The sequence below is a fragment of the Dama dama genome, chromosome 9, assembly GCF_033118175.1.
Source record: "Dama dama isolate Ldn47 chromosome 9, ASM3311817v1, whole genome shotgun sequence".
Lineage (NCBI taxonomy): Eukaryota > Metazoa > Chordata > Mammalia > Artiodactyla > Cervidae > Dama > Dama dama.
The window spans coordinates 56,207,348-56,233,177 of NC_083689.1; the positions used below are offsets into that span (position 1 = coordinate 56,207,348).

General features: G+C 42.2%; 1 protein-coding gene across 13 annotated transcripts in view; it reads left to right on the plus strand.

Annotated features, from left to right (window-relative positions):
• The window catches only part of ARHGAP26 (Rho GTPase activating protein 26), a 465,415-nt gene that overhangs the window by 99,083 nt on the left and 340,502 nt on the right, over positions 1-25,830 (plus strand). For 12 of the 13 annotated variants that reach the window (XR_009694187.1, XR_009694186.1, XR_009694188.1 and 9 more), the window contains exons 2-3: positions 21,375-21,470; positions 23,055-23,116. Coding sequence is in view for 10 of the 13 variants with exons in the window: in XM_061151615.1 (XP_061007598.1) it covers positions 21,375-21,470; positions 23,055-23,116 (158 nt within the window). In the remaining 3 variants the exon portion in view is untranslated. Of the gene's footprint in view, positions 1-6,511; positions 6,664-21,374; positions 21,471-23,054; positions 23,117-25,830 lie in introns of those variants that run through there. The other variant, XM_061151623.1, reaches the window with a different exon arrangement.

Genomic DNA, 25,830 nt, shown 5'->3' on the forward strand with positions numbered 1-25,830 from the left:
TACTTTGGTGGAGTTTTAGAGCTGGAAGTCCTTAGAGATCAAGTGGTTCATTCTCCAGGTTTTGAAATGAGTTTCCTAAGGCCAAGCATGTTAAGTAACTCTCCCTAGGTTCACATACATGATTGGTGGATGAGCAAGGATTCAGCCCATTTCTGGTTGTTGTTTTAGATTTTGTTCTGCTTCTGTTACAGTTTAAGTCCTCGTAAGTAATCCATTCTTCCAATATATAGATTTTGAGGTCCTGTATACCTTAAGCACTGTCCTGGAAGGATAAAGACACTGTGATTTTTGATCTTAGAGTCTCGGGTGGGAATCACAACCCTTGCCTTGGAGAGTGTGGTACTTGGACCAGCAGCACTGGGATCACCTGAAAACTTCTTAGAAATGCAGTCTCAGATTCCCAGGCATACTGAACCAGAATCAGCATTTTGATAAGATCTTCTGGTAGGTATTAAAGTTTGAGAAGCTCTGCTCTAAGTAGGGAGAATGTTCTAGAAACAAAAGCTAAATCTTGAGGCCCAAGCTGGGCTCATTTGCCCCTCGGCCAGTTTGTTCCTCTGCAGCTTCTTGAGCCTCATGCAGTGGTGTTGACCTAGGGGACACTCACTCAGCCTGTACTCTAGCTCTGTCTCACTCTGGCCCCTCCTGGTCTTCTGAGTACTGCTCTGACTCACTCTTCCCGCAGATCCTTTGTTTTGACTTGTGTGGTCTCTTCTTCACATCCCCCTCCCACTCTTTTCTAAAACATGCCAGTTTTAGGGGTAAAGCACAAATGTCAGCTTCTCAGAAAGCTAGGCACTACAGGCCTGTGAACCCCCAGATCCCATTTATCTTGGATGTCATGTCAGCATGCTCAGTCTTTTATCTGTTTCCTCTGGGACTGGCCTCCTTCCCCAGGCAATTGACAAAAAGGGTTTGATGATACCACTCTTTCCCCAGTACATTTAAAAGGTACCACTTGAGGTTAATAATCTCACGAAGAAACCCATGCTGCTTTGAGTTATAGTTCATTAAAAAAAAAAATACTGTTATTTAGTCCAGGATTTTTGCCTTTGCTTTCAGCTCTGAAAGGAAACTTTTAATTTGTAGATGCATTGGGGTTTTCTAAGCATCTGAGGAAAACCCTTACGATCTCAAATGTGTTTTTCGTAGTTCACTAGAATGAGGTTTTTTGATTAGCTTGGTGAATCAGTGAGGCAAAAATTTCTTAATTCTTACTGTAATTAAGATTCTCCTTTTGTTAATTCTCTTATCTTTAACCTGCAAGTCAACTTCCACTCAGCCAGTGCTTATGAGCATCTAAGTTGGCAGCGTCTAATATCTAAGGTTTGCCCTGTGCTTTGCTGTTTCATAACATGTTTTCTTGGGGAAGGAAATGGCAGCCCACTCCAGTATTCTTGCTTAGAGAATTCCGTGGACAGAGGAGCCTGGTGGGCTGCTGTCCATGGGGTTGCACAGAGTCAGACACGACTGAAGCGACTTAGCAGTAGTAGGAGCAACATGTTTTCTTCCTTCCTTCCTTCTTCCCTATTTCCCTCCCCACTTTCTTTCTTTCTTTCTCCCTCCCATCTTTCCCATGACAACCCTGTGAGGTACATATTATCCTCATAATTACATGAACATTTGGAAAGGTTGAGTAATTTGTTCAAAGTCAGACAGCTAGTAATTGGCAGATCCAGGGTTTGAACCCCTGTTTGTGGAGTCCATGTACTTCACAGTCTTCTGAATTGCCCTTGACTTTGCTCTGTGGGTATGTGTACATTAGTATTTGGATGGCCTGGAAATACCCTTTTTTCCCTTTCACTTGATTAGTCCCTCTCAAAATAGATTTCTTTGTTTTAACTAAGCAAACCATCACTCTTTCCGTGAGTGAGTTTTTCCTGTGCTGACCTGCTGTCTTATAAGATCTTGGGACATTTTAAATATAATTGTTCTGAATCCTGTACCTCTGTATTTTGGTTCTGTTTTGTGTTAGGGCTAAGCAATTCAAATTTAGGGCTAGAGTCTTTAGAGGTTGAGTTTTCGTCTGTTGACCTAAAACAAATAGGCTGCCAGTTATTTTTCTAGCAAAAATGGGATTGTCAGGATCAACAAAGAACTGCAGTATGAGTTCTGCAACCATGGTGAGCCACGTGTGTGTCCCTTGCCCAGGAAGGAGAGTCAAACTCTTTTAAGGAGGAAAAAAGGAAGTTGGGAGGACTATAGTAAACAAAGAGTCCATTGGAGGAATCGGGTGTTTAAAGTGCAGTGGCTTTTCATCAGCTGAGTGGTAACAGTGTCTCATTGGATGAGCTCTTGCCAACTAGAAGAGGAAGTCTTGCTACTTCCTCTTGGACTCTGCTATCATTGTAGGGTGTGAGAGCTCTCCCTCTAGCCTTCCAACTCTTATTTTAATTGAGGTTTTTGTTTGTTAATTTTTACATTTCCTCCTTTTGATTAGGATCCTTCTCTGAAAGCATCATTGGTCAAGAGTTAGGTGTTCTTGTTTTAGCAGCTTTTTGTCCCTTGGTGCCAGGAAGGGCCTTTTCTGAATGTAGTGTCCCACATTGGAGGGAAAATACACAGAAACCTACTGAGATCACATCTAAAAGTAACTCTCAGGTTCTTTTATCTAAAGTCCATATGTTATTAATATCCTAGTCATTGGAAATCATCTGAAATATTAGGTCATCATCAAAGGTTTGACAGACACACTTGATCCAGGTATCTTAGAAAGGCTGTTTCATCGGATGTTGTCTCCTTCAGTTCCAGGAATCTTTCCATTCAAGTTACCAAATGATGTGCAGATTTGGTTTGGTTTGCTGCTTTGTTTAGCTGTGTTATGTAAATACAAGAGTCTATTCCCTGGATTTTGGCTGCAGAAACATTGGTTAGTAGTACCTGATAGGGTCCTTTCCAGTGAAGTTGAAGAGAGTCTTTCTGGAGGTGTCTTTTCCAGTAATGAAATCTCCAGGTTGCAAGGTGTGATGCTTAGGGTATTCATCTCCCAAGAGCGCTCTGTGAAAAGATTGCTCTACCAAAATGGTTATTTTTGATAGAAGCTGTAAGACGTTTGCAATATTGGAGTACTTCTCCTTTTATCATTTGTGAGTTAAAAGAATGATGAATCAAATGCATTGAACATCTTGTGACTGTTTTAAAGGGTGAAAGTTTGAGTTCCAGAAGGGGTGGATATGAGATTTAGAAGGATTGATGGCAAATCCTTTAGAAGGACTGATGCAAAAAAGTGCTTTTTGCAAAGGTATTTGGAGGGCCTCTTTCCTCCAGTTTTGCCAGTTGAGTCTTCTTCTTCTTTATTTTTTGAATTATGAAAGTATGATAACTCATCTATAGGAGACTTGGAAAATATAGAACAAAGTTGCAAATAGTTGCACTAGTTGTTGCAATTATTTTTTTAAAAATAGATAAATTAAGATTTTTAGTTGGAGTTTTAATTTCAAATTCTCAAAAATTAATAGAACAAATAGAAAAGTAGAAGGATATAGTAGACCCCAAAAGCACTATGAACCAATTCAACATAATAAAGATTTATTCAGTTTTCACATAACAGCAGAATACAAATTCTATTCAAGTTCTCATAGACTCTAAACCAGGAGACACTGGAACATACCCAGAGACATAAAACTGACAAAAATTTCATGGTCTAAAGGTATTAAGATGATTAGATAGCATCACTGACTCAATAGACATGAATTTGAGTGAACTCTGGGAGATAGTGAAGAACAGGGAAGCCTGGCATGCTGCAGTCCATGGGGTTTCAAAGAGTCATACACGACTTAGTGACTGAAATACAGCAACAAAAGGTATTGAAATCATACAGGGTCTGTTCTCTTATCACTGTGGAATTATGTTAGAAATCATTATCAAGAGATATTTGAAAATAACTCACATATTTTCAAGTGGAGTGTGACATTTACCAAAAGAGATCTTTGACTTAGCCATTGAAAGCCTCAATAAAGTTAAAAGACTGAAAAAACACAGAGGGTAATTGCAGAGAAGAAAGCATTTAAATGAGAAATTAATATCAAAGTGAGAAATTAATATCAAAGATATTTTAAAGAAAACCTATGTATTCAGAAATTAGATGTCCACTTTTAAATGATGAGTGTATCTAAGAAGCCATAATAAGGGAAATTAGAAAATATTTGTAACAAAATAAAAATAAAAAGAGAACTTATCAGAATTTGTTGCATGCAGTTGAAGCTACTCAGTACAGTTAAATAAATTGTGGAATCTTAAATAAGGTATGAAAAATAACGGATGCTAGCATAAAATTCTGTGTAATTTGAACAAAATCTATGCTTTAGTTAATAATACTGTATCACATGTTAATTTCCTGTTTGTTTTACAACATAGTATTTCTTTATATTCTCAGAATTAGAAGTTTCAAGCCTCATTAAGATTATTTTTTAAAAAATCACTAAAATAATAAGCTGTTTAGACTTTTAGTAGTAATGCCAGATGCCAGAATAAATGGAACTAATACCAAAGTTTTGAGTGAATATGAATTAGATATCTAGCATTCTATTCATACTTAGTCAAACAAATGGAAACAAAATATCATAAACCTTTTAGTTAAGCAAAAAATCATGTTTCCTAAAATATAGATTATAAATATTATATATATGTATACCTAAACTTTTTTTTTACTATATTTGATAAAGGCATGAGAAATAATAACAACAAAAAGAGTTGGAAAAATTGGAAAACATAAAATAAATGAAATGGGAGCCTTAACTATAAAATAGAAAGAGTGAAACAACTAGATAGAAGTAAAAGATCATCATATAGTCCAGTTGTTTTTAAACATGGATGCTCATTAGAATCGCATCTGGATTTTTGGAGGAAAAAACAACACCTGGGTATTTGTATTAAAAAAAAAAAATGCCAAGATAATTCTACTGTGCATCTGGATTTTAAAAAGTGGTTGCAGATTTTTCTGTTATATGTTAGTTTTAGTAATATAGAATTCTATTATTTTCTGTCGACCAATCATGATACAATGGTTTTAAAATGAAGAAGAGTTACATAATCACAATAACAAAAGATATTTATCAGTTTTCATAATCAATAGCCAGAAAAAAATAAAAGATAATTACAGTAATAAGCCATAATGGAAATATGATTAACCTAACAATATAAAATATAAAATAATTGCATACAATATGGGGGGTTAAGTAGAGTGAGGTAATAAGTGGAAGTACATACATGCAAATATTTTCATCCACCTAGCCAGTCTGTATCTTTTGATTGGTGCATTTCATCTATTTACATTTAAATGTAATTATTGATATGTATGATACTATTAACATTTTCTTAATTGTTTTGGATTTATTTTTGTAGGTCTTTTCCTTCTCATGTTTCTTACTTAGAGAAGTTCCTTTAGCATTTGCTGGTTTGGTGGTCTGAATTCTCTACATTTTGCTTGTCTGGAAAGCTTTTAATTTCCCCATCAAATCTGAATGAGGGTCTTGCTGAGTAGTGTATTTTTGGTTGGAGGTTCTTCCTTTTCATCACTTTATATATATCATCTCATTCCTTTCTGGCTTGTAGATTTTTCTGTTGAGAAATCAGCTGATAACCTGATGGGAGTTCCCTTGTATGTTTTTTGTCGTTTTTCCCTTGTTGCTTTCTAATATTTTATCTTTGTCTTTAATTTTTCTCAGTTTGATTATTATGTGTTAGTGTGTTCCTCCTTGGGTTTATCCTGCCTGGGACACTCTATGCTTCCTGGACTTGGTTGACTATTCCCTTTCCCTGTTAGGGACATTTTCAGCTATTATCTCTTCAAATATTTTCATGGGTTCTTTCTTTCTCCTCCTCCTTCTGGGACCTGTATAATGCAAATGTTGGTGTGTTTAATGTTGTCCCAGAGGTCTCTTAGGCTATCTTCTTTTTTTTTTTTTAATTCTTTTTTCTATATTCTGTTTTGTGGCAGTTATTTCAACCATCTGTCCTCCAGGTCACATATCTGTTCTTCTGCCTCAGTCATTCTGCTATTGATTCCTTCCAGTGTATTGTTCATCTCTGTTTGTTCTTTAGTTCTTCTGGGTCTTTGGTAAACATTTCTTGCATCTTCTCCATTCCTTTCCAAGATCCTGGATCATCTTCACTATCAATGTTCTGAATTCTTTTTCTGAAAGATTGCCTATGTCTACTTTATTTAGTTTTTTTCTTTTTTTTTTCTTTTCTGGGGTTTTATCTTATCCCTTTATCTGGGACATAATTCTCTGTATTTTCATATTGAACTGACAGTTGAACTTTCTGTGATGTGGTTTTTGTTCTGATAGCTATGGGATTGTAGTTATTGCTTCTTTTATCTGCCCTCTGGTAGATGAGGCACAGAGGGCAAAGCTTATGCAAGCTTCCTGACGGGAGGGGCTGATCGTGGGAGAAACTGGATCTTGCTCTGGTGGGCAGGGCTCAGTAAAAACTTTAATTTGATTGTCTGCTGATGGGTGAGGCTATGCTCCCTTCCTGTTAGTTGTTTGACTTGAGGCAGTCCAGCCCCAGAGTCTGTGTGCTTTATGTAGGGTTAATGGTGTCTTCCAAGAGGGCTCCTGCCAAGGGGTACCTCCCAGGACTGCTGATGCCAGTGCCCCTGTCCTTGTGGCAAGCCACTGCTGACTCATGCCTCCACAGGAGACCCTCCAACACTGGCAGGTAGGTCTGATTCAGTCTCCTCTAGGATCACTGCTCCTTTTCCCTGGGTCCTGGTATGCACTAGACCAGGGTATGTTTGTGCCCTCCAAGAATGGAGTCCCTGCTTTCGCCAGTCCTGTAATCAAATCCAGCTGACCTTCAAGGCTATATTCCTTGGGGATTTTAGTCCCTTTGATGGATCTTCAGGCTGTGAAGCCTGATGTGGGGCTCAGAACCTTCATAACAGTGGGAGAACTTCTTTGGTATTATTATTCTCTAATTTGTGGGTCATCTACCCTGTGGGTGTGGGATTTGGTTTTATCATGATTGCAGCTTCTCCTTTGTCTTTGAATGTGGGGTCTCTCTTTATTTTGGTGGGTTCCAACATCCTCCTGTCAATGGTTGTTCCACAGCTAGTTGCAATTTTGGTGCTTTCTCAAGAGGAGATGAGCACATGTTTTTCTGCTCCACCATCTTGAACCAGTCTTGCCAGAACCTTAGCGCCATTAGTGCCTTCAACTAAAACAGAGAACTGAGGGTGGTGAGTAAAGGTAAAGTGTTATTACATTGGCCAGATAGCACAGATTTGTTGAAGTACTTGACCAATAAAGTAGGTTCCATGATCATTATGAAGACTGAGAGTAGTTCTCCAAGTAGGGACAATCTTTTCCAAAAGGACTCTAGCCACAGAAGAGGCTGTCTGCAAGGGGAGGCTTCACTCAGTCCAATGTGAAAACATACAATGACCAAAATATGTTTATATGAACAAGAGGGAGGAAGTTGTATGAAATCTATTTGCCATATCTTGAATGACCTGTTAGGCAGTTTAAAACATCAGAGAGCGGTATTCAGCTTTCTCTAGGTTGTACTTTGGACAAGTGGGACAAGTGAGGTAGGCACTTTAAGCAGTCTTGTTAATGTTTCCTGCCAATATTGATTCACAAATGCTGCCATTTTATTAGTAGACCAGTGGCTGAATGGATGTGCAGTGGTGAGGAGTGGGAATTTTAGAGTCTCCAATATGACTGGGTGTTATTTGGTATGAACTAGCACCTTATCTTTTTAATCAAACAAACAATTGTTGAATTTTTAATCTTGTCTTTCCTTTTTTGAGTCCAGTTATTATGCTTCTGTAGCCAGCTTTTCTAAATTCCTATTTGGGGAAAAATTTATTTGAACCATGACAGAGGTTTGGCTGTTCTTGATTTCTTTTAGACCAGCATTTCTTCTAGAAAAGTCAGTGAAGTGATTTCCCTTAGCTTCCAAAGAATTAGGCTTCCCTGGTGGCTCAGACGGTAAAGAATGTGCTTACAATGAGGGAGACCTGGGTTTGATCACTGGGTCGGGAAGATACCCTGGAGGAGGGCATGACAACTCACTCCAGTATTCTTACCTGGAGAATTTCATAGACAGAGGAGCCTGGTAGTCCATGGGGTCACAAAGAGTCAGACACGACTGAGCAACTTTCACTTTCACTTTTCCAGAGAATCAAGTTTAGATGCTCTGGGATCTTAACAGCTATAAAGTGGTGGGTTAAAGTATCACATCCAATAGTTTCTGTATACATGGGCCATTTTTATTTCTGCTGAAAGTAAGGAAACCATGTTGCTTCCGCAACATTCCAAAATCATGAGCTGCTGAAAGCATATCTACTGTCAGTATAAGTATTGGCAGTTTTGCCCTCAGCTAAAGTATCAGCTTGTGTAGGAGCGTGTAATTCAGCCTGTTGAGCTGAAGTGACCATAGGTTAAGATGCTGCCTCAAAGTATTAAAAGGAATTGCGATATATCCAGTCCAGTATTCACCGTTGTCATCTTTTAAATAAGAACCATCAGTGAACCATGAGAAGTCAGCCTTACCCAAAGGAATTTACTGCAGAATATCAGTTGGGAGGTGATCTCACAGAGTCAGGAGGTGATCTGCCACCATTGAGCAGTTGTGAAGGACTTTTTTTTCAGTGACAGAGGGGAGAAGAGTAACTAGGTTAAGTGTATTATAATGTAATATTATAGTTAAATGAGGAGCAGTTAACAAAAGGACTTCATAGGAGGTAAGGTGACTGAGAAAAGTTGAGTGTGATGAAAATTCAGCAGGGTTTCTAGTACACGAAGTAGAGAAATTGTTAAAGGAGATCCCACAGTGATACTCTTGTTGGCCTTAACCAAAAGGGCAGTGGCAGTTTTGACTTTAAGGCAAGAAGATTTTTTCCCTGTGTCATGGATGGTGCCCAGTTGCTGGCTCTAATACCATGTGGTTCGTGGTGGTCCCCATGTTTTTGGGTGAGTACTCCAAGGACATTCCCTTCCACTCATTTTCCTATACAAAAAGGAAAAAGGCAATCTGATAATTGGACTGCCCAAGGGCAAATGGGTTAACCAAATTCTCCTTCAGTGCTTTAAAGGCTGTGTGGATGAGTTCTTATAAAGTTAAGCCAAGGTGGTAGTTCTTTAGTAAATCACATAGAAGTTTGGTCATAAGAGAGAAATTTGGAATCAGCAGTAGCTAACTAGCCTGAGAATCCCTTGCAGTTGGTCCTTAGTTTTGGGTTTTGGGAAACTTAAGACACCTTGAATCCTATCTGGATCTAGGTGGAACCTTTGTTCTGAATCAGTTACCTTAAATATTGAACCTGGGTTTTGGTAAACTGCAGTTTTTTCTTGTTGACCTTATGTCCCTTTAAGGCTAAATGATTTAGCAAGTTGATATTACCTTCCTGTGAGGAGGCTTGAGAAGAATAAAGAAGTAAATCATCAACATATAGCAGCAAAGTAGAACCTCCCAAGAACTTCTTATCATCCAAATCAGCCTTCAAGTTTTGTGACAAATGAATTTCTGAGGCATTACTCTTAAGGTGAATTCTTTTTTATTTTCAAGTGAAGGCAAAGTGGTGTTGACCAACTTAAACTGGAATGCTAAAGAATGCTCTGTGTTGATCGATTACAACACAGAATTTGCTTCCATGGAAATGAATGTTAGTAATGTATGAGGGTTAAGAACAACAAGGTGTCAAGAGATAATGTTTCTTACTCAGAGATCCTGGACAAACCTTCATATGCGGCCCTTAGATTTTCTTGCTAGCAAAATAAGAGTATTACAAGAAGTAGTGTCGAGGGCAAGGACTTTCAGTCTTCTGTTATGGACTTTGTACCTTGAAGGGCTTCTTATAAAGTATTGATTAATTCTGGGGAAAGATTTTGAGGGGTCTGTTTGAATCTTGATAGGAGGCGCATTATGAATTTTGCCAATATCATTTTGGAGATTTTGCACATAAGGTTGGTAGCTGATTCAATAGGAACAGATGATCTGTGTTTCCAGACCCTACTCTAGTGTTGTCAGAAATGGAGCAAATAGAAGACCTCAATGGGTCATTTAATTCACCTGGTTGGTTGCTTTGATGACTGCTTTTAAGTTCTAGAGTTATTTTCCCCTTTTAGGAGAAAGAAATTTTGGCATGATACTTTTCTAAGAAGTCTAAGCCTATTAAATGGATGGGGCAGAGGAACCGCAGAGAAAAAGTTATTTATCTCTCAAAGACTCTACACAAAAGAGGATAGGCTCAAAACAGGAATCTCTGAGGTTCATCGGAGATCCCCATTATTTAAATTGATTTAGTGTCCTGAGGCAGGGGTTGTTTCGTTATAGTGGGGTTGAATCCCGAGAGTATAGCCCCAGTGTCAGGACTGGAAGAGATTTATCCATAATCTGGAGAAATGTTTCTCCAAGCCGGTTAAGAGGGAGGATTGAAAAGAGCCTCTATAGTTCCTTGGAGTTCTGCGATTGAGAATTGGGAGGACATTGGAAAGGCTGGTTAGACAGCAGAAGGTACCTGAAACGTTAAAACTTATCATCTCTTTTCCAACGTCCTGGCTCTTTGTGAGAATAGAAACTAGGAGGGTTTGGGCTTCATTTTGAGACCTTAATTTGCTGTAGTTGAAGATTAAGAATTATAGCAGTCTTTTAGGTGACTCACCCACAATGTGAGAGAGCTAGTTTGCCAGATGAACTAAATCTGGAGTGGACACAGTTTCCCATTCTATCCTGGTCCTTTTTACTAGAAGGGAAAGGTCTCAGTTCAGCCCATTAGTAAACACATAGCTAAAAGCTATGCAAATGGAATCAATATCTGAAGGAAGACCAGAATTTCTTTTAAAAATAACATTATCAATTGTAATACTTATGAATAGGCTCATCAGATTTTTGTTTGAATGCCTGAATTTTGTTTCTGTCAACAGACTTTGGAAAAGCCCTAGGGATTGCCTGATGAAGTTGCCTAGTGATTGTCTGAGCCTGTTAATAACAGAAATCAGTGGGCTGGTCGCCCGGTTGTAATCCTAGAGACCTTCAGGATTTTTCCCATTAGCAATTTTCATCCAGTGCTGGTTCTGGCCTTCATTCACAAGCATATGAACTAGCTGATACAAGTCAGAGCAGTAAGGTTGATAAATTTGAATGCTTTATTAAATTTCTCAGCAAATACATGAGGATTTTTGGTTACTTTGGGAAAATAATCTTTGTGGTTTGCAATTCAGCTTTAGTCCTGGAAACATAAGAAATTAAGAGTTTGGCCTCAGGATCCTCAGAAAGGTTAATTTTAGAGGCTCAAGTTCTGATAAGTTTAGAGGAAAAGGGAGTGAAGAGTTTTAGGAGAAGTTGGGGCAGAGAATTAGTATGGGAGTCTTGAAGGTATAGAGGTGTAGACAGCATAGAAGAAAAGGAAGAAGTTGACCCTGGAGACAGAGCCTGAGACAGCCCAGGAAGAGGATCTGGAAGCTTCAGAAGCCACTTTATATTTCTTTAATCATTTGTTTGTCTTAGTTATTTTTAAATCTTATTTTGCAGAAAGGCAATTTTGTCTCCTAATAATGTTTGGAAGCCTCAAAATACCAGTCAAAATAGGCATTTCATTCAGTTTTTGAAAGTTTTGAGCTATGGTTTTTAGTTTGGTTTTAAGAAAAGTTTGGGATTTTAAAAGTTCCTCATAATGGCTTTGATATTTTAAATTGCCTTTTGTTAGGTAGGTTCATTTAGTTTGAAATGTGTGAGAAAGGATTATGTGTTTAAACAAAACTGGCTGGAATCCTGGTGTGGGGAATGCCCTAAAAATAGAAACATAACTGGGTTCCCATCTCTCAGAAGTTTTTCTCTTGAGCAATCAGTAATTTTCAGACAGCCTGTTGTTCAGTCACTAAGTCATGTCTGACTCTTTGTGACATCATGAACTGTAGCACGTCAGGCTTCCCCATCCTTCATCACCTCCCTGAGTTTGCTCAAACTCATGTCCATTGAGTCAGTGATGTCATCCAACCATCTCATCCTCTGTCTCCACCTTCTCCTCTTGCCCTGAATATTTCCTAAACAGCTCAAATATTAGCCTGCAGGCCTAATACCAGCCAATCCTAGGGGAACAGTCTGGTCCTGGAAGAGCCAGGCTAAAGGCCGCACAGCACAGCTGTAATGACACAGCCTAATTCTGAAGGAGTCAAGCCAAAGATATAACACATAGTTCCACTAGAGCAGTTTAGTCCCCAAGGAGTTACATCAAAGGCTTAACAGCACAGTCCCAGTAGAATAGCTCCTGCTTCAAAAGGAATAAGGCCAACGGCTCAAGTGGCACAGCTCCAATGAAGCAGCTCTTGTTCCAAAAGAAATGAATAGAAGACCAACACAGGTTGAATTGTAACAACCTAGAAATCAGGCTGAAGTGTCAGGTTAGTACTTGAGTATATTGATAGAATAAGGCCTATCAGAAACAAGACCTAATAAGAAAGGATGAGGCCTTAAAATAGATTTCAAATAAAACCTGGAGAACTTCAAAACACAAAGAGAGCAGAAGCTTGGATTTGGATGGACAGAGGAGGAAAAACAGCCTTAAATCCCAGGGTTGGTGAGAAAATCAGTGAGCAACAATGGACTTTAAGTGGGTACCACATCTGTTTGCTCACCAGACTTGGAGTCATTGGGGTCTTCTCTGAATCCCCATACAAGCCACCAAAATCTTGACATAAATAGGTTGACAATTACTTCTCCAGCAAAAATGGGTTTATTTGGAATCAACAAAGATTTGCAATTTGGAGTTTACAACCATGGTGAGCTACATGCGAGTCCCAATACAGCAAGGAGAAGAGAACTTTTTCAAAGAGGGGAAAAGAAAGCTGGGAGGGCTGTAGTAAACAGAGAATCCACTGGAGGAATTGAGAGTTTAAAGTATACTGGGTTTTCATTGGCTGAGTTGTGACAGTCTCTTGTTGGCTAAGCTTTCGCCAAGCAAGAATGGGAAGTCTTTTTCTTCTTGAGCTTTGCTAACTTTGTAGGGCATGAGAGTTTGCCCTTCTGGCCTTCTGACTTTATTTTAATTAGAGTTTACTTATGTTTATTAATTTTTGCACATTGTAGATCTGATGCTGAATCACTTAACATAATGGTAATTGATTAGCAAATGTCCATTGAGCACCTACCATGTGATATGCACTGTTATTCAGTTAGTCCTTAATTTCCCGTCACTTAAACTCTCAATATTTTTATGAGGTAAAGCTAATTAGCAGATATCTTTGTATGAATCATTTGTATATACAGTTGGCCCTTAAACTGTGTGGATACACTTGTATGTGGATATTTTTCAATTGCAAATACTACAGTACTACATGATCTGTGGTTGCTTGAAATCTGCAGATGTGGAAGAAATGTGAATATGAAGGGAGAACTGTGAATATGAAGGGACAACTGTAAGTTATATGTGATTAACCCCCATCTTGTTCAAGCGAAAGTGAAAGTCGCTCAGTCGTGTCAGACTCTTTGTGACCCCATGGACTATACAGTCCATGGAATTCTCCAGGCCAGAATTCTAGAGTGGGTACCCTTTCCCTTCTCCAGGGGATCTTCCCAACCGAGGGATCGAACCCAGGTCTCTCACATTACAGGCAGATTCTTTACCAGCTGAGCCACAAGGGAAGCCCAAGAATACTGGAGTGGGTAGCCTATCCCTTCTCTAGCTGATCTTCCTGGCCCAAGAATTGAACCCGGGTCTCCTGCATTGCGGGCGGATTCTTTACCAACTGAGTTATCAAAGAAGCCCCATCTTGTTCAAGGGTCAGCTGTTATTATGTATATGGAGTGATGATGCTACTGATCCCTCATAGTTGGACCTGAACTTGGAGGTTTTAGTAAGGAGCAGAGTTTCTTTGAATTCCTCATGGTCTCGTTATCTCCAGACTGGGTGGCCTGTGCACCAGTGTCCAGTTTGAGAGGTGTCACACCCCACAGGGAGAAAGCCTCTTGACTGTGGTTGCTTGTTCTTGAGTGAAGTGGGATGGAACGTCAGAGTAGAAGTTCCCAAACTAAGTTCTAGGCTAGCCTCTCAGTGAAAGGGTTAATCAGTGTTTAAGTTGATCTAGTCTCTCTTCTGTGTAAAAATCTGGTTTCCATTTTCTTGGGGATGAAGTTCAAATTCCTTAGCTTGGCATTCAGTTTCTTCCAGAGTTTGATTCAAACCTCTCTTCCTAGTCTTATATCCTTCAAGCTGAGCTTCCTGCTATTTCTGGGTAGGTCCTCTGCTTTTGCATCTCTTTGCTTCCCCTTCCTACTTCTAGAATACCTTTGCATGCCTGTCTCCCCTGCCCTGTACCTCTTCCCATCTCTAGAGATTCAGATAGTACTAAAGTTTTAAAGTATACTTCAAATGCCACTTCTTTTTCTTTTTTTTTCCTGGGGAGCCTCCTCCCATGGCTCCAGCTGAAATAATATCCCTTTTACACTTCTGTGGCTATTTTTCACCTTAGCATGCACTGCTTTAATTGATAAGTTTGTATACATAAAGTACATGTATGCATGCTCACTGTCTCAGTTGTGTCTGACTCTTTGTGTCCCCATGGACTATAGCCTGTCAGATTCCTGGATCTGTGGAATTTTCCAGGCAAGAATACTGGAGCTTGTTGCCATTTCCTTCTCCACGGGATCTTCCTGACACAAGGATCGAACCCATGTCTCTTGTGTCTCTTGTGATGGCAGGTGGATTCTGTACCCTAGCACTGAGTAGACCCCTCTAAATTGTATTCTCCTCAAGGATACAGAATATATATGTGTCATCTTTTTATTTCTTTGAGTATATTGCTATCAGATTCTCAAATATTTGAGTAAATTAGGCATTATGGTATAGTAGTTAAGAATTTGGGCATCAGAGGAACCAGGTTCTTAGACTACCAGTTATTAACTATGTGGTTGTGACAGGTTATTTAACCTCTCTGAATCCATTTACCCATTTGAAAAGGGGAGTAATAACACGTCCTTAGTACAGTGGTTGTAGGGATGAAATGATTTAAATTGCTTAGTAGGTACATGTTACACAGTAAAGTATCCAATAAATAATATATTTAAAGTTGTTTTGATTTACATAAAGGTGAGTTTGGATCTTCCACGTTTTCTTTGAAGGATATTTTCATGTAAATGGAATTAGAAACCTCATCTGGAAAAGGTTGACACACCTTTCTTTGTTCTGTTTTATTTCATTTTAAAATCAACCCCGAAAATTTCATTAGCTTTAGTGCTCTGGTTAGAAAAACAAATTCTCCAGAGTCAGTGCTGGCTATAGCCTCATTTAAGAAATACAGTTTTAGGGAAAATGGCCTTAGGAAAAACATTCAGATGTGTACTCAGAATGCACATTGTGAGCTGTGTTGTGACTGATGTGGTTGGTGGGCATATCATCGTCTGGAGAGCTGAGAGGTTTTCCGAGTCTTCTCCAGCCATGTTTGAAGAATGCAGAAGACTTCATCCCTCCACCTTTCCCCTCCATGTCTCAGGCTTGAATGGATTAGACCAACAGAGGTTCTTGGAATGTATCAGGACAGTTCTTCCCCCATGGAGGCTAGGGCCCTTCTCTCCATTGCTGATTGAGCATCCACTGGACATTTCCCTCCTCTCGCGGGTATCTTCATCAGTGGGACAGGATGAAGACTGGCCCTGTTGTTTCTCTGTGAGTCTTGGCACACCTTCCCTGACATAGTCAATTGTCATCTAGAAGCTATAGGCAAGACTGCACATCACAGAAATTAGTCAAATGTATTTGAACATGGTCTGTTTCCTTTTGCCTGTGTAATAATATAGAGTTCAGGCTGTAGAATGGCATTGAACAAGGAGACATCACTTGCTTTTCTTACAAATTAAGCAATAGAACTCAGCTTAAGATGCCACATGTGACTTGGGGAAATGCCTCTCTCCAAGCGCAGTTTTTGGTAGAATGTGCTCTCAGCTTGTCCACATATGGGGAAAGAGAAGAGTCACTGGGATTCTGCTTTCATCTGTTTTAGCTCCAGGCATGGGGATGTGCTGGGGCTGAAGAGAGACACCTGGCTGTGACCAACAGTGACTATGTTTGTAGCTCATTTTCCTGGTCACTTGGTATAGAGCTTGCTGGCGTCTTTTTCTTCAGTTCTGTGGGAATCTTCCTTAATGGACAGTGTCAGGGCAAGTGGCTGTATGTTAATAGTAACCACATTCTTACATGGTAAGCTCTGACCAGACTTGCATAGTTGGAAAGTTTCACCTAGTGTACCTAATCTTTTTTGTTTTTTCTTCTTCACTCATCAAGCATAAAATCAGGAATATCACCTTTGATGAGTGTGATGAACTATGGAGTGGCCAATTTCCTCTCTCCCTTTGTTTTTTCAGTGACACCTTCTCTCAACCAGTCACTGTGCTAGGTTCTCAGGATACAGTGGTGAACATGAAGAAACACAGTCATCACTCTTATGAAACTTACCATTCTGGGAGACCCTAATCAGATAATTATCTGAACAAAGTAAAGTTGCTGTGAAGAAGAGGTACATAGGATTCTGGGAGTGAAATTGGGGCAGGGTTTGGCCTGATTAGATGAGTCAGGAAAGACTTCTTGGAGGAAGGAACTATTGCACAGAGGGCTGCTGGCAGGAACAGGGTCCATTCCAGAAACTGGCAGAGGCCAGGGCTTGCAGAGCCCACTGGGAGGTGGCGGCCCAGACCCTGCAGAACCTTTTAGGCCTTGGGGCGGTTGCGGGGGACTTTGGTCTGTGTCCTTAGAGCTCTGGGAAGCCATTGCAGGGTTCACTGCTAGAGCTGGCATGGTTGGGTGGAGAGCCATTGGAGGGACAAAGTTGGGAGACCAGGAAGGGGCAGTTTCAGTTATCCAGGCAATGAGGGGTTTTGGTTTACAGGTTGCTGGTATTGAGGCAGGAGTGTGCAGAACTGAAATGCATAGGAAGCAAAATGGACAGACTTGAGGAGGAGAGCGTTTGCTGTCAAAGATAACGCATGGGTGTCTGTCTCTGACTTCTGTGGCACGTTGAATGGTGGTGTCCTTTGCCTAAATAGGGACACAGGATGGGGCCTGTGGTTGGCTCTTTGGGGAGCTGGTAGGAGAGAAGAGAGGATTTCATTTTGAGAGTGTTGAGCTTTACCTGAGAGTGGGGCTTCTGAGGAAAAGCTTCAGCTTCTCTGGGGCTCATGTCCTCCTCTCAGCTCTCAATATTGGTCCTCTCATCTAAAGAATCTGACATTCCACACAAACCAACTTGTGTTTCTTTGGCCAAGCAGATCAATGTAACAGGTTTTGAGGGCCACCTTGTCCAGCCCTGTCCTACACACTCATTGTGCATTGTAATTCAGAATCACTCATGAATCATTCTAAATGCAGTATAATGGGGTGCAGAGAGTAAGTATAATTGGCTTTCAGAGAAGGGAGAGATTAACAAGGCCTGGGGCCTTTGGTGTTCTGTACACACAAGAACACCACTTGTAAGCAGCCGAGAGGCTAATCCTGTTGCAAGTGCTTCGCTCAGCCGTTGGTCTTTATTAACTGTGGCCAGTTTCTAGATCCAGGGACAGTGACAGAGTAGCAAAGAATTTTAAGCATAGTTATATCCAGTATTGCTAACTTTGGACATCAGATGCACCGGTAATAAACATAACTGTGAGGTTACCTTGAGTTCTTCATTATGTATGCGTTTGTAAGCCCATGTGTTCATTTGCACATGTGTGTTGTTTTACCCAAGGAGCAAAAGGAAATGGCTTGATTTGTGCTATTACTGGTAAAACTTGTATAAACCAACTTAAGAAATTAGGGTAAACCTATCTATTTCAGTGAAAGAAAGGATTATACTTGGCTTACTCTCTTAATCTCTGGGGAGTTAGTATCTGCTGTGGCATCTCCAGGAAGAGAAGGGCAGTGTCCTTTGGTTCTCGAGTGAGCAGCAGCTTTTGGAGCAGCCTGTCAGGGCCCAGACTCCCAGCTGCTTCCTCGTCCCTTCACTGCCTGGTCTCCTCACTCAGCGGCAGAGCCTACTTTAAAGCAGATCCTTGTCCTTCCTGGAGGCTGCCAGTCACGCCTTCCCTCTGCTCTGGCCAGCGTTCTGCCTTTCTAGCAACAGATGTTTCTGAAAAGTAAATATTATTGCCTCTGCTTGGCTCCTTGCTGTGTCTCGCGCTGCCTGAACATGAAACAGTGGGGTTATATGAGCAGGGTGCCACGAAGCTTGGCATGCACCCAGCGCCAACACCAGCCTCCCTGCCTTCTCTCCTCTTACTGAAATGTGTGTGTGAGATTCCTGTATGCATCAAAATGAAGGCACCGGAAAGAAGTGTCTGTGCAGCTGCATATCCAGCGTGGTCACCTACATAAGAGGCCAGCACTCTTTCTGGGTGGCAGTAGCCAAGCAGCAGTGGCTTTTGGGTGTTCTCTTTTTGATGTTCTCTGCATTGTCCCAAGTAACAGAGAGGAGTTGATCTTAATGGGGTGAACCAGTGCAGTGTGCTCCAGGGACCTCAGTTCAGAGGGCTTGGTAGAGTTGCAGATCCACGTCTTAGAGGTTGTGTGCGCTTATGTCAGCCCCTTCACTTCTCCCACTTTCAGTACGGGTGATTGTGCCTCGCTTCCTGGGCCCTGTTATGAAAGACTAATGTATTAAGGAAGGGTAGCCCAGCCCTGCCTAGAACAGAAGCTGACAGCCTACAGAGCGCTTACCCCATGTGTCTCAGTGGGTCTCCTGGCAGCCCCACAGCTTAGGTAGGCCTCCTCACCCAGAGGATGATGACTTACATTAGGTGGGATGTTAGAGGCTTTATGACTAACCCAGGGTTAGTTACATAGCTGATCAATGATGGAGCTAAAACATGAATCCAGGAGTGGTGGAGGTTGAGGTGAGGGCCAGGGCCTGGGGAAGGGATTGACCAATGTGTAGAACCAGGACCCCATGTAATGCCAGTGGAGAAGGGAGGTTCTCATAGTTGAGCTGGAAATGCTGTTCCAAAGGCCGGGAGTAGATGCTGAACAAGGAAACAGCGGTGTTCACTATACCTTTACATGGAAAGTTCTCTCTCAGGCATGTGTCATTCAAGCCCATGGTGAGTTTCTTTTCAGATTCCAATGGCTGGGCTGCTCACTCTACCCAGCTGTCCTTCCTGGCCCACAGCCCAGTGTTGACTCCATACCAGGACTCATCACCTAATCTCCCATCCAGGGGACCAGCCTCTTTATCAGCTTTGTGGGGCCCACAGCGCTTCACAGGGTATGCTGAGTGTCACCACACAGGGAAGTCGGGTCACACTCTGGTTGTAAGCTTACAGGTTTGTTTCTGGTTCCATGGGCCTCCCGAGGAAGGCCGCACAAAGGCCCCATTGTGCATCATTAGCCACCGCTCAATCTTCGTTGGCAGCACGGCTTTTCAGGTGCCTGTTTGGGAGCTTTCCCAAGCCTGGCTGACTTTTCTCCTTTCTTCTACCGTGTTGAGAAGAGGGTCCAGCTTGAGTCTTACTTGCCCCATTGGAGAGGCACAGGAGGGTTGCTGAGTGGATAGAGAAGCACTCCTGTTCTTACTCTTTGCTCAGGCCTCTATCTGTGAATCCCGATCAGAGAAACATTCTGGCAAAGCCTAGACTTGAATACCACCTGTCCACATTCCATGCACTGTAGGAAGAGCTTTGTCTTCTACTTAGAAACATTATTCTTCCTCATTTTCTTCCTGCCTGACTGTTGCCACCCCTGTCCTTCTCCCCATAGTGTTCTTTCAGATGCATCTGTTTCTTTCTTGACTTGCCAGGGAGTGATGTGTGTTCTTGGGGATATTCTCAGCCTGGGTTGGCCAATCTTAAGAGATGCCCTGAGAGATTTCTCTGCCAGAATCTATACTTTTGGCCAAGAACCATTCCATTAAAGTGACTGAATCAGAGACTGCTGGCCGTTGGCTCCTGTGTTCTCCTCTGCTCCAAGTGCCTTCCTCTGCTGGTGACAGGTAGAGGGCCTTGCACAAGGCACAGCGAGCTTGGGGCCCGCGTCGTATGAGCTGAGGTTGGGAGGGCGGTCCCAGGGCGGGAGCCCCGGGAAACCGTGCAGTGGTCTGAGCCTCGGACCCAAGAAGAGCAGCACAGCCCCACCTGGCTCCATCGCTTGGGGTGAACACTCGGTTTGGCGAGCTCACTACTGGGGGTTGGATTTGTATACAGCTCTCCCCATCACTGCCACACACATATTATTTAGCACGTACTGAGCAGGGTACAGTGCCAAGTACATGGAGAGGAAACAAACCAAGCCAGCAGATGGAAAAAACATGACCCCTAACCTCAAGGGACAAATTTAGGAACTAAAAAAGAAGTGCTGAATATCATGGATGCTTTTATTCCAAAAGGTTCTGTTGATCTGTGAAGCCAGAATCCTCCCTCACCCCTGACTCCCCCTAGTACCTTATGAAAGCCAGACCTCGCTGCCAGTTATGCCTCATATTTCCCTCCTCTGGGAATTTGAACATAATGCCATTTCCCCTTCAATGAGGGAAACATGTCCGAGGGTAATTTGAATGATTAGCCTAATCTGCAGGAAGGCTGCACATGGAATTAAGTTAAGCACATTTGTGCCGAGCAGCCTCGTCTGTCAGGCCACTTAAAGGTACCTCGGTGGTTTATACCCTTAACAGAAGCTGAGGGTTCCGGAAGGGTCATTGGTTTTTATTACTGTCTTAAATGAAAGCTTGTTTTTAAAATTTGACAAGGGCCTCTGAGAGCTTTCTTTATAGATACCATGTGTGGGGTGCGTTTTTTACCCCAGCTCAGAACATTGCCAGGGCCTTGTTCTTGTGGCGGTGGTGGAACAAGGTCACCCAGGGAACTAACTGGTTCAGGCAGAGCTTTGTCAGGCTGGTGGCTGCTCTCCTCTGAGGGGAGCCCAGAGGGTTCTGAGAACTCAGGCCTTGTGTGTCCTTGAGTCAGAAGAGGAGGTTCGGGTGCTCCTGTGTAGTTCCAAGCCCTTTCTGCCAGCTCCCACTAATGCCTGTTTGTTGTGTGTGTGAGATTGGGGTGCGTATTGTTGAGTCTGACATGGGGGCAGCTTCACTGACCCATGTGGAGGGTCAATGACAGAGCAGGGCCAAACAGATCCTAATGTGGGCTCTGACCCCGACATTCTTAGGCAAGTGGATTCCCATGTGTATCAAGTGGAGATGGCAGGACTCTCTGTGTAGTTTGAGGAATTAACTACACAGAGGGGGCCAGACTCATTAAAGCAAATGTAGCAAAAGTACTGACTTGTGAAGCAGCTATTTCAAGTTATAAACAGTTACTTACTATTTTGAATTTACATTATTTTGTGCTCTGAGATGGACTCAGGAACAGATCTAGCTGCTTTTTGTAGTACAAGGACTAAAAAGCGCAGTAAATAGGAAAGTAGATTTATTTCAGTAATTCACATTTTTTACTCTTTTTTTTGTTGTTGCTAGATTTGTCTTCAGCGAAGCGGAAATTTGCAGACTCCTTAAATGAATTTAAATTTCAGTGCATAGGAGATGCAGAAACAGATGATGAAATGTGTATAGGTAAGTCACAACCACATGTAAGAATGTAAAAAGTGCACTGTTCACCACACTTTCATCGTCCTCACTGGGTCTTTCCCCTGGAATAGCGAGTATGTAAGTGTCATAAATTTAGTCAATATTAAGAGTAGACCCAGCAGAGGGAAGTGAGGATCAGGGGCCCTGGGGCTCTCCTGGGCTTTTCATCAGAGTTCTGCGATTGCCTCTCCCCGCTCTGGCCTGTAGGAGAGCACGGGAAGGTTTGCGGTGGGGCTCCTGTCTCCACCCTCCACTAAGCATGCTGCTTCTGGCTGGCTTCTTCCCCCAATTCCAAACGTGGTACCTTAGGATTAGAGCAAAAGTAGAACATGGGGAGATGGGAGAAGAGCTAGATCAGAGGTCCTAATGCAGACATATTTTCTTGGACACTCATTTTTTTAAAACTGAATTAACGTATAAATTGAATTTGTGTCAAGTTCCAGTTTTTCAGCTTCTTTAAAAATTGGGGAGCCTGAGCAGCTGACCTCTCGTTCTGCCCTGGCAGCAGTTGGCTGGGGCTGTGTAGCTGTCATTGCCTTTGGATGTGGAGAGGAGCTGGGTGTCTGCATTATTCACTGCCCACCGCTCCCCCACCCCCACCTACCCCTTGCATTTTCCTTAGCAACAGATGGAGGTTCTCACTGCGTTGTGTCTCCCTTCACCGTCTCCTGTCCATCTTTTGTGGGCAACACTCAGCACAGAGGATTTGCAATGTCAAGACACCTGTCTTTGCCAGATCCTAGTCTTTACACCATATCCTTCCATTGGGCATATTGGTTGACTCCATTCAGTGAGCAGGAGTTGAGCGAGTTACACTGAATTAATTAAGTCACTAAATGCTTATGGAGTCCCTGTTGGCTTACAGAGCATCAGAATCTGGGGATGAGCAGGGGGAATTGGGAGACAGCTGAGAGCAGTGAAAACATATCATTGTTGTAATGCCTGAAAATGTGAATGCTTTTCCCAACAATACATGAATGTCTCCAATATCCTTAGGGCTGTTGTATGCAATGCTTGTTGCGTTTGGAATAATTTCAGTGAAAGAGACTGTCTACGTCTTACTGCTACACTGCCAACTGTGTTGCAATAATAAGGGGCTTGAGGATTCAGAGAGGAGGAACCCAAGGCAGAGAGGTGGCTTTCAATGCCAGCAGCATTGTTTGTTTAACTCTGGTGCAAAGAAAAGGTTGGGTTCTGACGCAGCCCCACAACAAAGGTTGCAGAGGTTGAATCCTGGGCAGGAAACCCTTGAACTCCTGAGAAGAACTCTACCCCATCCAGCCTGGGAGTTGGCCAGCATCCCATCAGTCCTGGGGACTCTCAGGAACAGGCAGGCCTTTTCCTTGAAGGAAACCCTTCCCCAGCTTGAGTTCCCAGTGGATTATCCTGCATTTTGGGGTCATCCTTAATGGTTAGTGATGAAAAGACAAGGGGAGCCTTGGGAAGAGTTGTCTTTAGGCTTCTGCACATGCCAAGGGATTTTAGTCCGTAACATAATAGTTGTATCTGGAAGGGTTTCCAAGGGCCTTTCACTCTACTTCCACCTCACGACCCCTTTCTCTTTTCCAGCAAGGTCTTTACAGGAGTTTGCCACTGTCCTCAGGAATCTTGAAGATGAACGGATACGAATGGTGAGTATGGCTGGGTTGCCCTTGGTCATGGACAGTGTGATCATTGAGGGGGCACAGGGTTTGTCATCAGAAGAATGGGGTTGAGTCCAGGCTCTGCCACTTGATTGCTCTGGGCTCATGAGCAGATCTCATCTTCTCATCCTTGCTGGGTTTTGAAGCCTTTTGTAAATATTAAAGGTTTACCATGTGTAACTTAGAACCACATACTTACCCTCCTAAAGATTCACTATAAGGTGTGTGTATATATATGTATGTATATAAAGTATATGACTTAGGGTGGATCATTTGAATTACTTAGCTTTTAGATGGAATAAATCTTTTGAATTTAACTCAGATCCCTTATTGGCAGAATGGGAATGAAGGTGCCCTGCCCTGCTCCCCTTCTCCTCACCTTACTAAACTCATCTAAGAGCTCTCTTTTGTTAATTCTAAGGCACCTAACACGGTGCCTGCCATGTTGGTGGGCACCCAGTCAATGGGTACTTAGTAAATGATAGGAACTATAAGAAGCTTTTCAAAGAGAGGCAGTATGCAAATTCAAGAATCAAACACTGATCTCCAAGTTTCTAAGAGATATCTTTTGTATGAGGATTTATTCTGATGTTGTTCAACATTCACAGATGAGGGATTTTGTGTTCACAAGAAGCTCTTGTGGGCCTCCGTCTTATTCCTAAGATATTAGGAGTGAAGCTGCGTGCTGCTTTGTCCCCAGGTGGGCTTGTCTCTAGGCAGCAGTGCCGCAGAGGAGAGTCATCCATGAGCATTGGTTTCTCTTCCCATACTGACAGTCAGTTGTTTCAGGACTAAGTACCACCTTATCCTGCTCAGGTTTCCATAACAAATTTCCACAGACTGAGTAGCTTAAACAACAGACGTTTATTTTTCACAGTTGTGGAGACTGGTAGTCCAAGATTAAGTTGCTGGCTGATTTGGTTCCTGGTGAGGGCCCTCTTCCTGGCTTGCAGACAGCCACCTCCTTCCTCCTTGCTGTTTCCTCACAGTGCAGAGAAAGGTCGGGGAAGCTCTCCTGCCTCTTCTAACAAAGTCATTAATCCCATAATGAGGAGTCTATCCTCATGACCTAATTATCTCCAAAGACTCCATCTCTAAAATTTTTAATCAGTACTATCACATTGCGAGCGTTGATAAACTGAGGCTTGTTAAATTTTTAAGTTTATTTGAACAAAAATTGGTTCAAATTGGGTGGAACCAACCCATAAATGGTTAGGAGCACCCCATCGAAAGGAGACAGGGCAGAGACTTTTATATAGCAGATGTGGAAGCAAAGGAAGGAAATTATTTGATTGGCTATATAGCTTAAGTGGTTTCCTTGTTTGGAAAAGTCTAGTTGTTTGTGATTGGTTTCATTTTCTTAGATTTTAGTTTCTTCACCTTGAGGAACTTAAAGCCTTGGGTTTTAGTTTGCTTATGTAGGCTGCTAAGGCATTAGAGCCACCTCAGTCTAATGGCCTCCTTGTTTAATTTAATAGGGGTTAGGGCTTCAATAGGAGAAGGCAATGGCACCCCACTCCAGTATTCTTGCCTGGAAAATCCATGGACGGAGGAGCCTGGTGGGCTGCAGTCCATGGGGTCGCTAAGAGTCGGACACGACTGAGTGACTTCACTTTGACTTTTCACTTTCACGCATTGGAGAAGGAAATGGCAACCCACTCCAGTGTTCTTGCCTGGTGAATTCCAGGGATGGGGGAGCCTGGTGGGCTGCCGTCTATGGGCTCTTACAGAGTCGGACACGACTGAAGCAACTTAGCAGCAGTAGGGCTTCAATATGTGAATTTTGGAGGGGATGCAGTTCAGTTCACAAGCTCTACCAAGACATTATGTAGGCATGCATTTTCTATTTTAACTCTCATGATGACTCTATGAAGTGGGACCTTTATCATCTCCATTGTCCAGATGAAGATACTGAGATTTACATCTGTAAAATAATATGACCAAAATCACCCAGTTAATAAGTGGCACAGTCTGGATTCAAACCCAAGTGTGAGTGATATCAAAGAAGCAGGTGTTTCTTTAAAACTTCAACCAGAGCAGAAGTCTGTCACTTTCAGCTCTGTAGAGAGAGGCACTGTTTGCCTTGATTGCTCCCTGCTGGGTTCTTGAGCCAGAATCAGGAGGGTGGTGGGTGGAAGCAGAGCAAAGCTTGTGTGTGTGTGCACGTGCTAGTGCCTCAGAAAGGGAAGTGATTCTTTTGAGTCTGGTTCTTGGCGGAGTTGTTATTTGGGGGTGTGGGGGGGTGTGGCAAGCAAATCATGATGAATACTCTGCAGATTGCTACGGTCTGGGGTAAGGGAATAATGACTGGATTATACTTTTCAGCTTGCCTCTGCAATTTTATTATTAATGTCAGTGAATCTAGTTTCTGCTGTCTGCATATGAGTATCTGGCCATCGCAAGCCCCTTCCCTAACCTCCTTCCCTTGTGATAACTTTGTTTTCAGTTCAGCTTAGCCTGGTAAAGCTGTACCTTCCTTGGGAAGCCTTCCTGGCCATCCTTTGTATTTTCTCAATGTCCAGTTCCTGCCTCTTACTCTGCTTGCGGAGTGTCTTGATAGTCACTGCATATATTTGTGTCCCATTGGAAGTATGAGTTCTTGAAGGGTGAAGAAGGGGTTACTGTGTTCCCATATTAGCTTAGTGCTTGGAACTGAGTGGAAATTATATAGTCATAGAATCTTAGACCCATATGGACCTTTT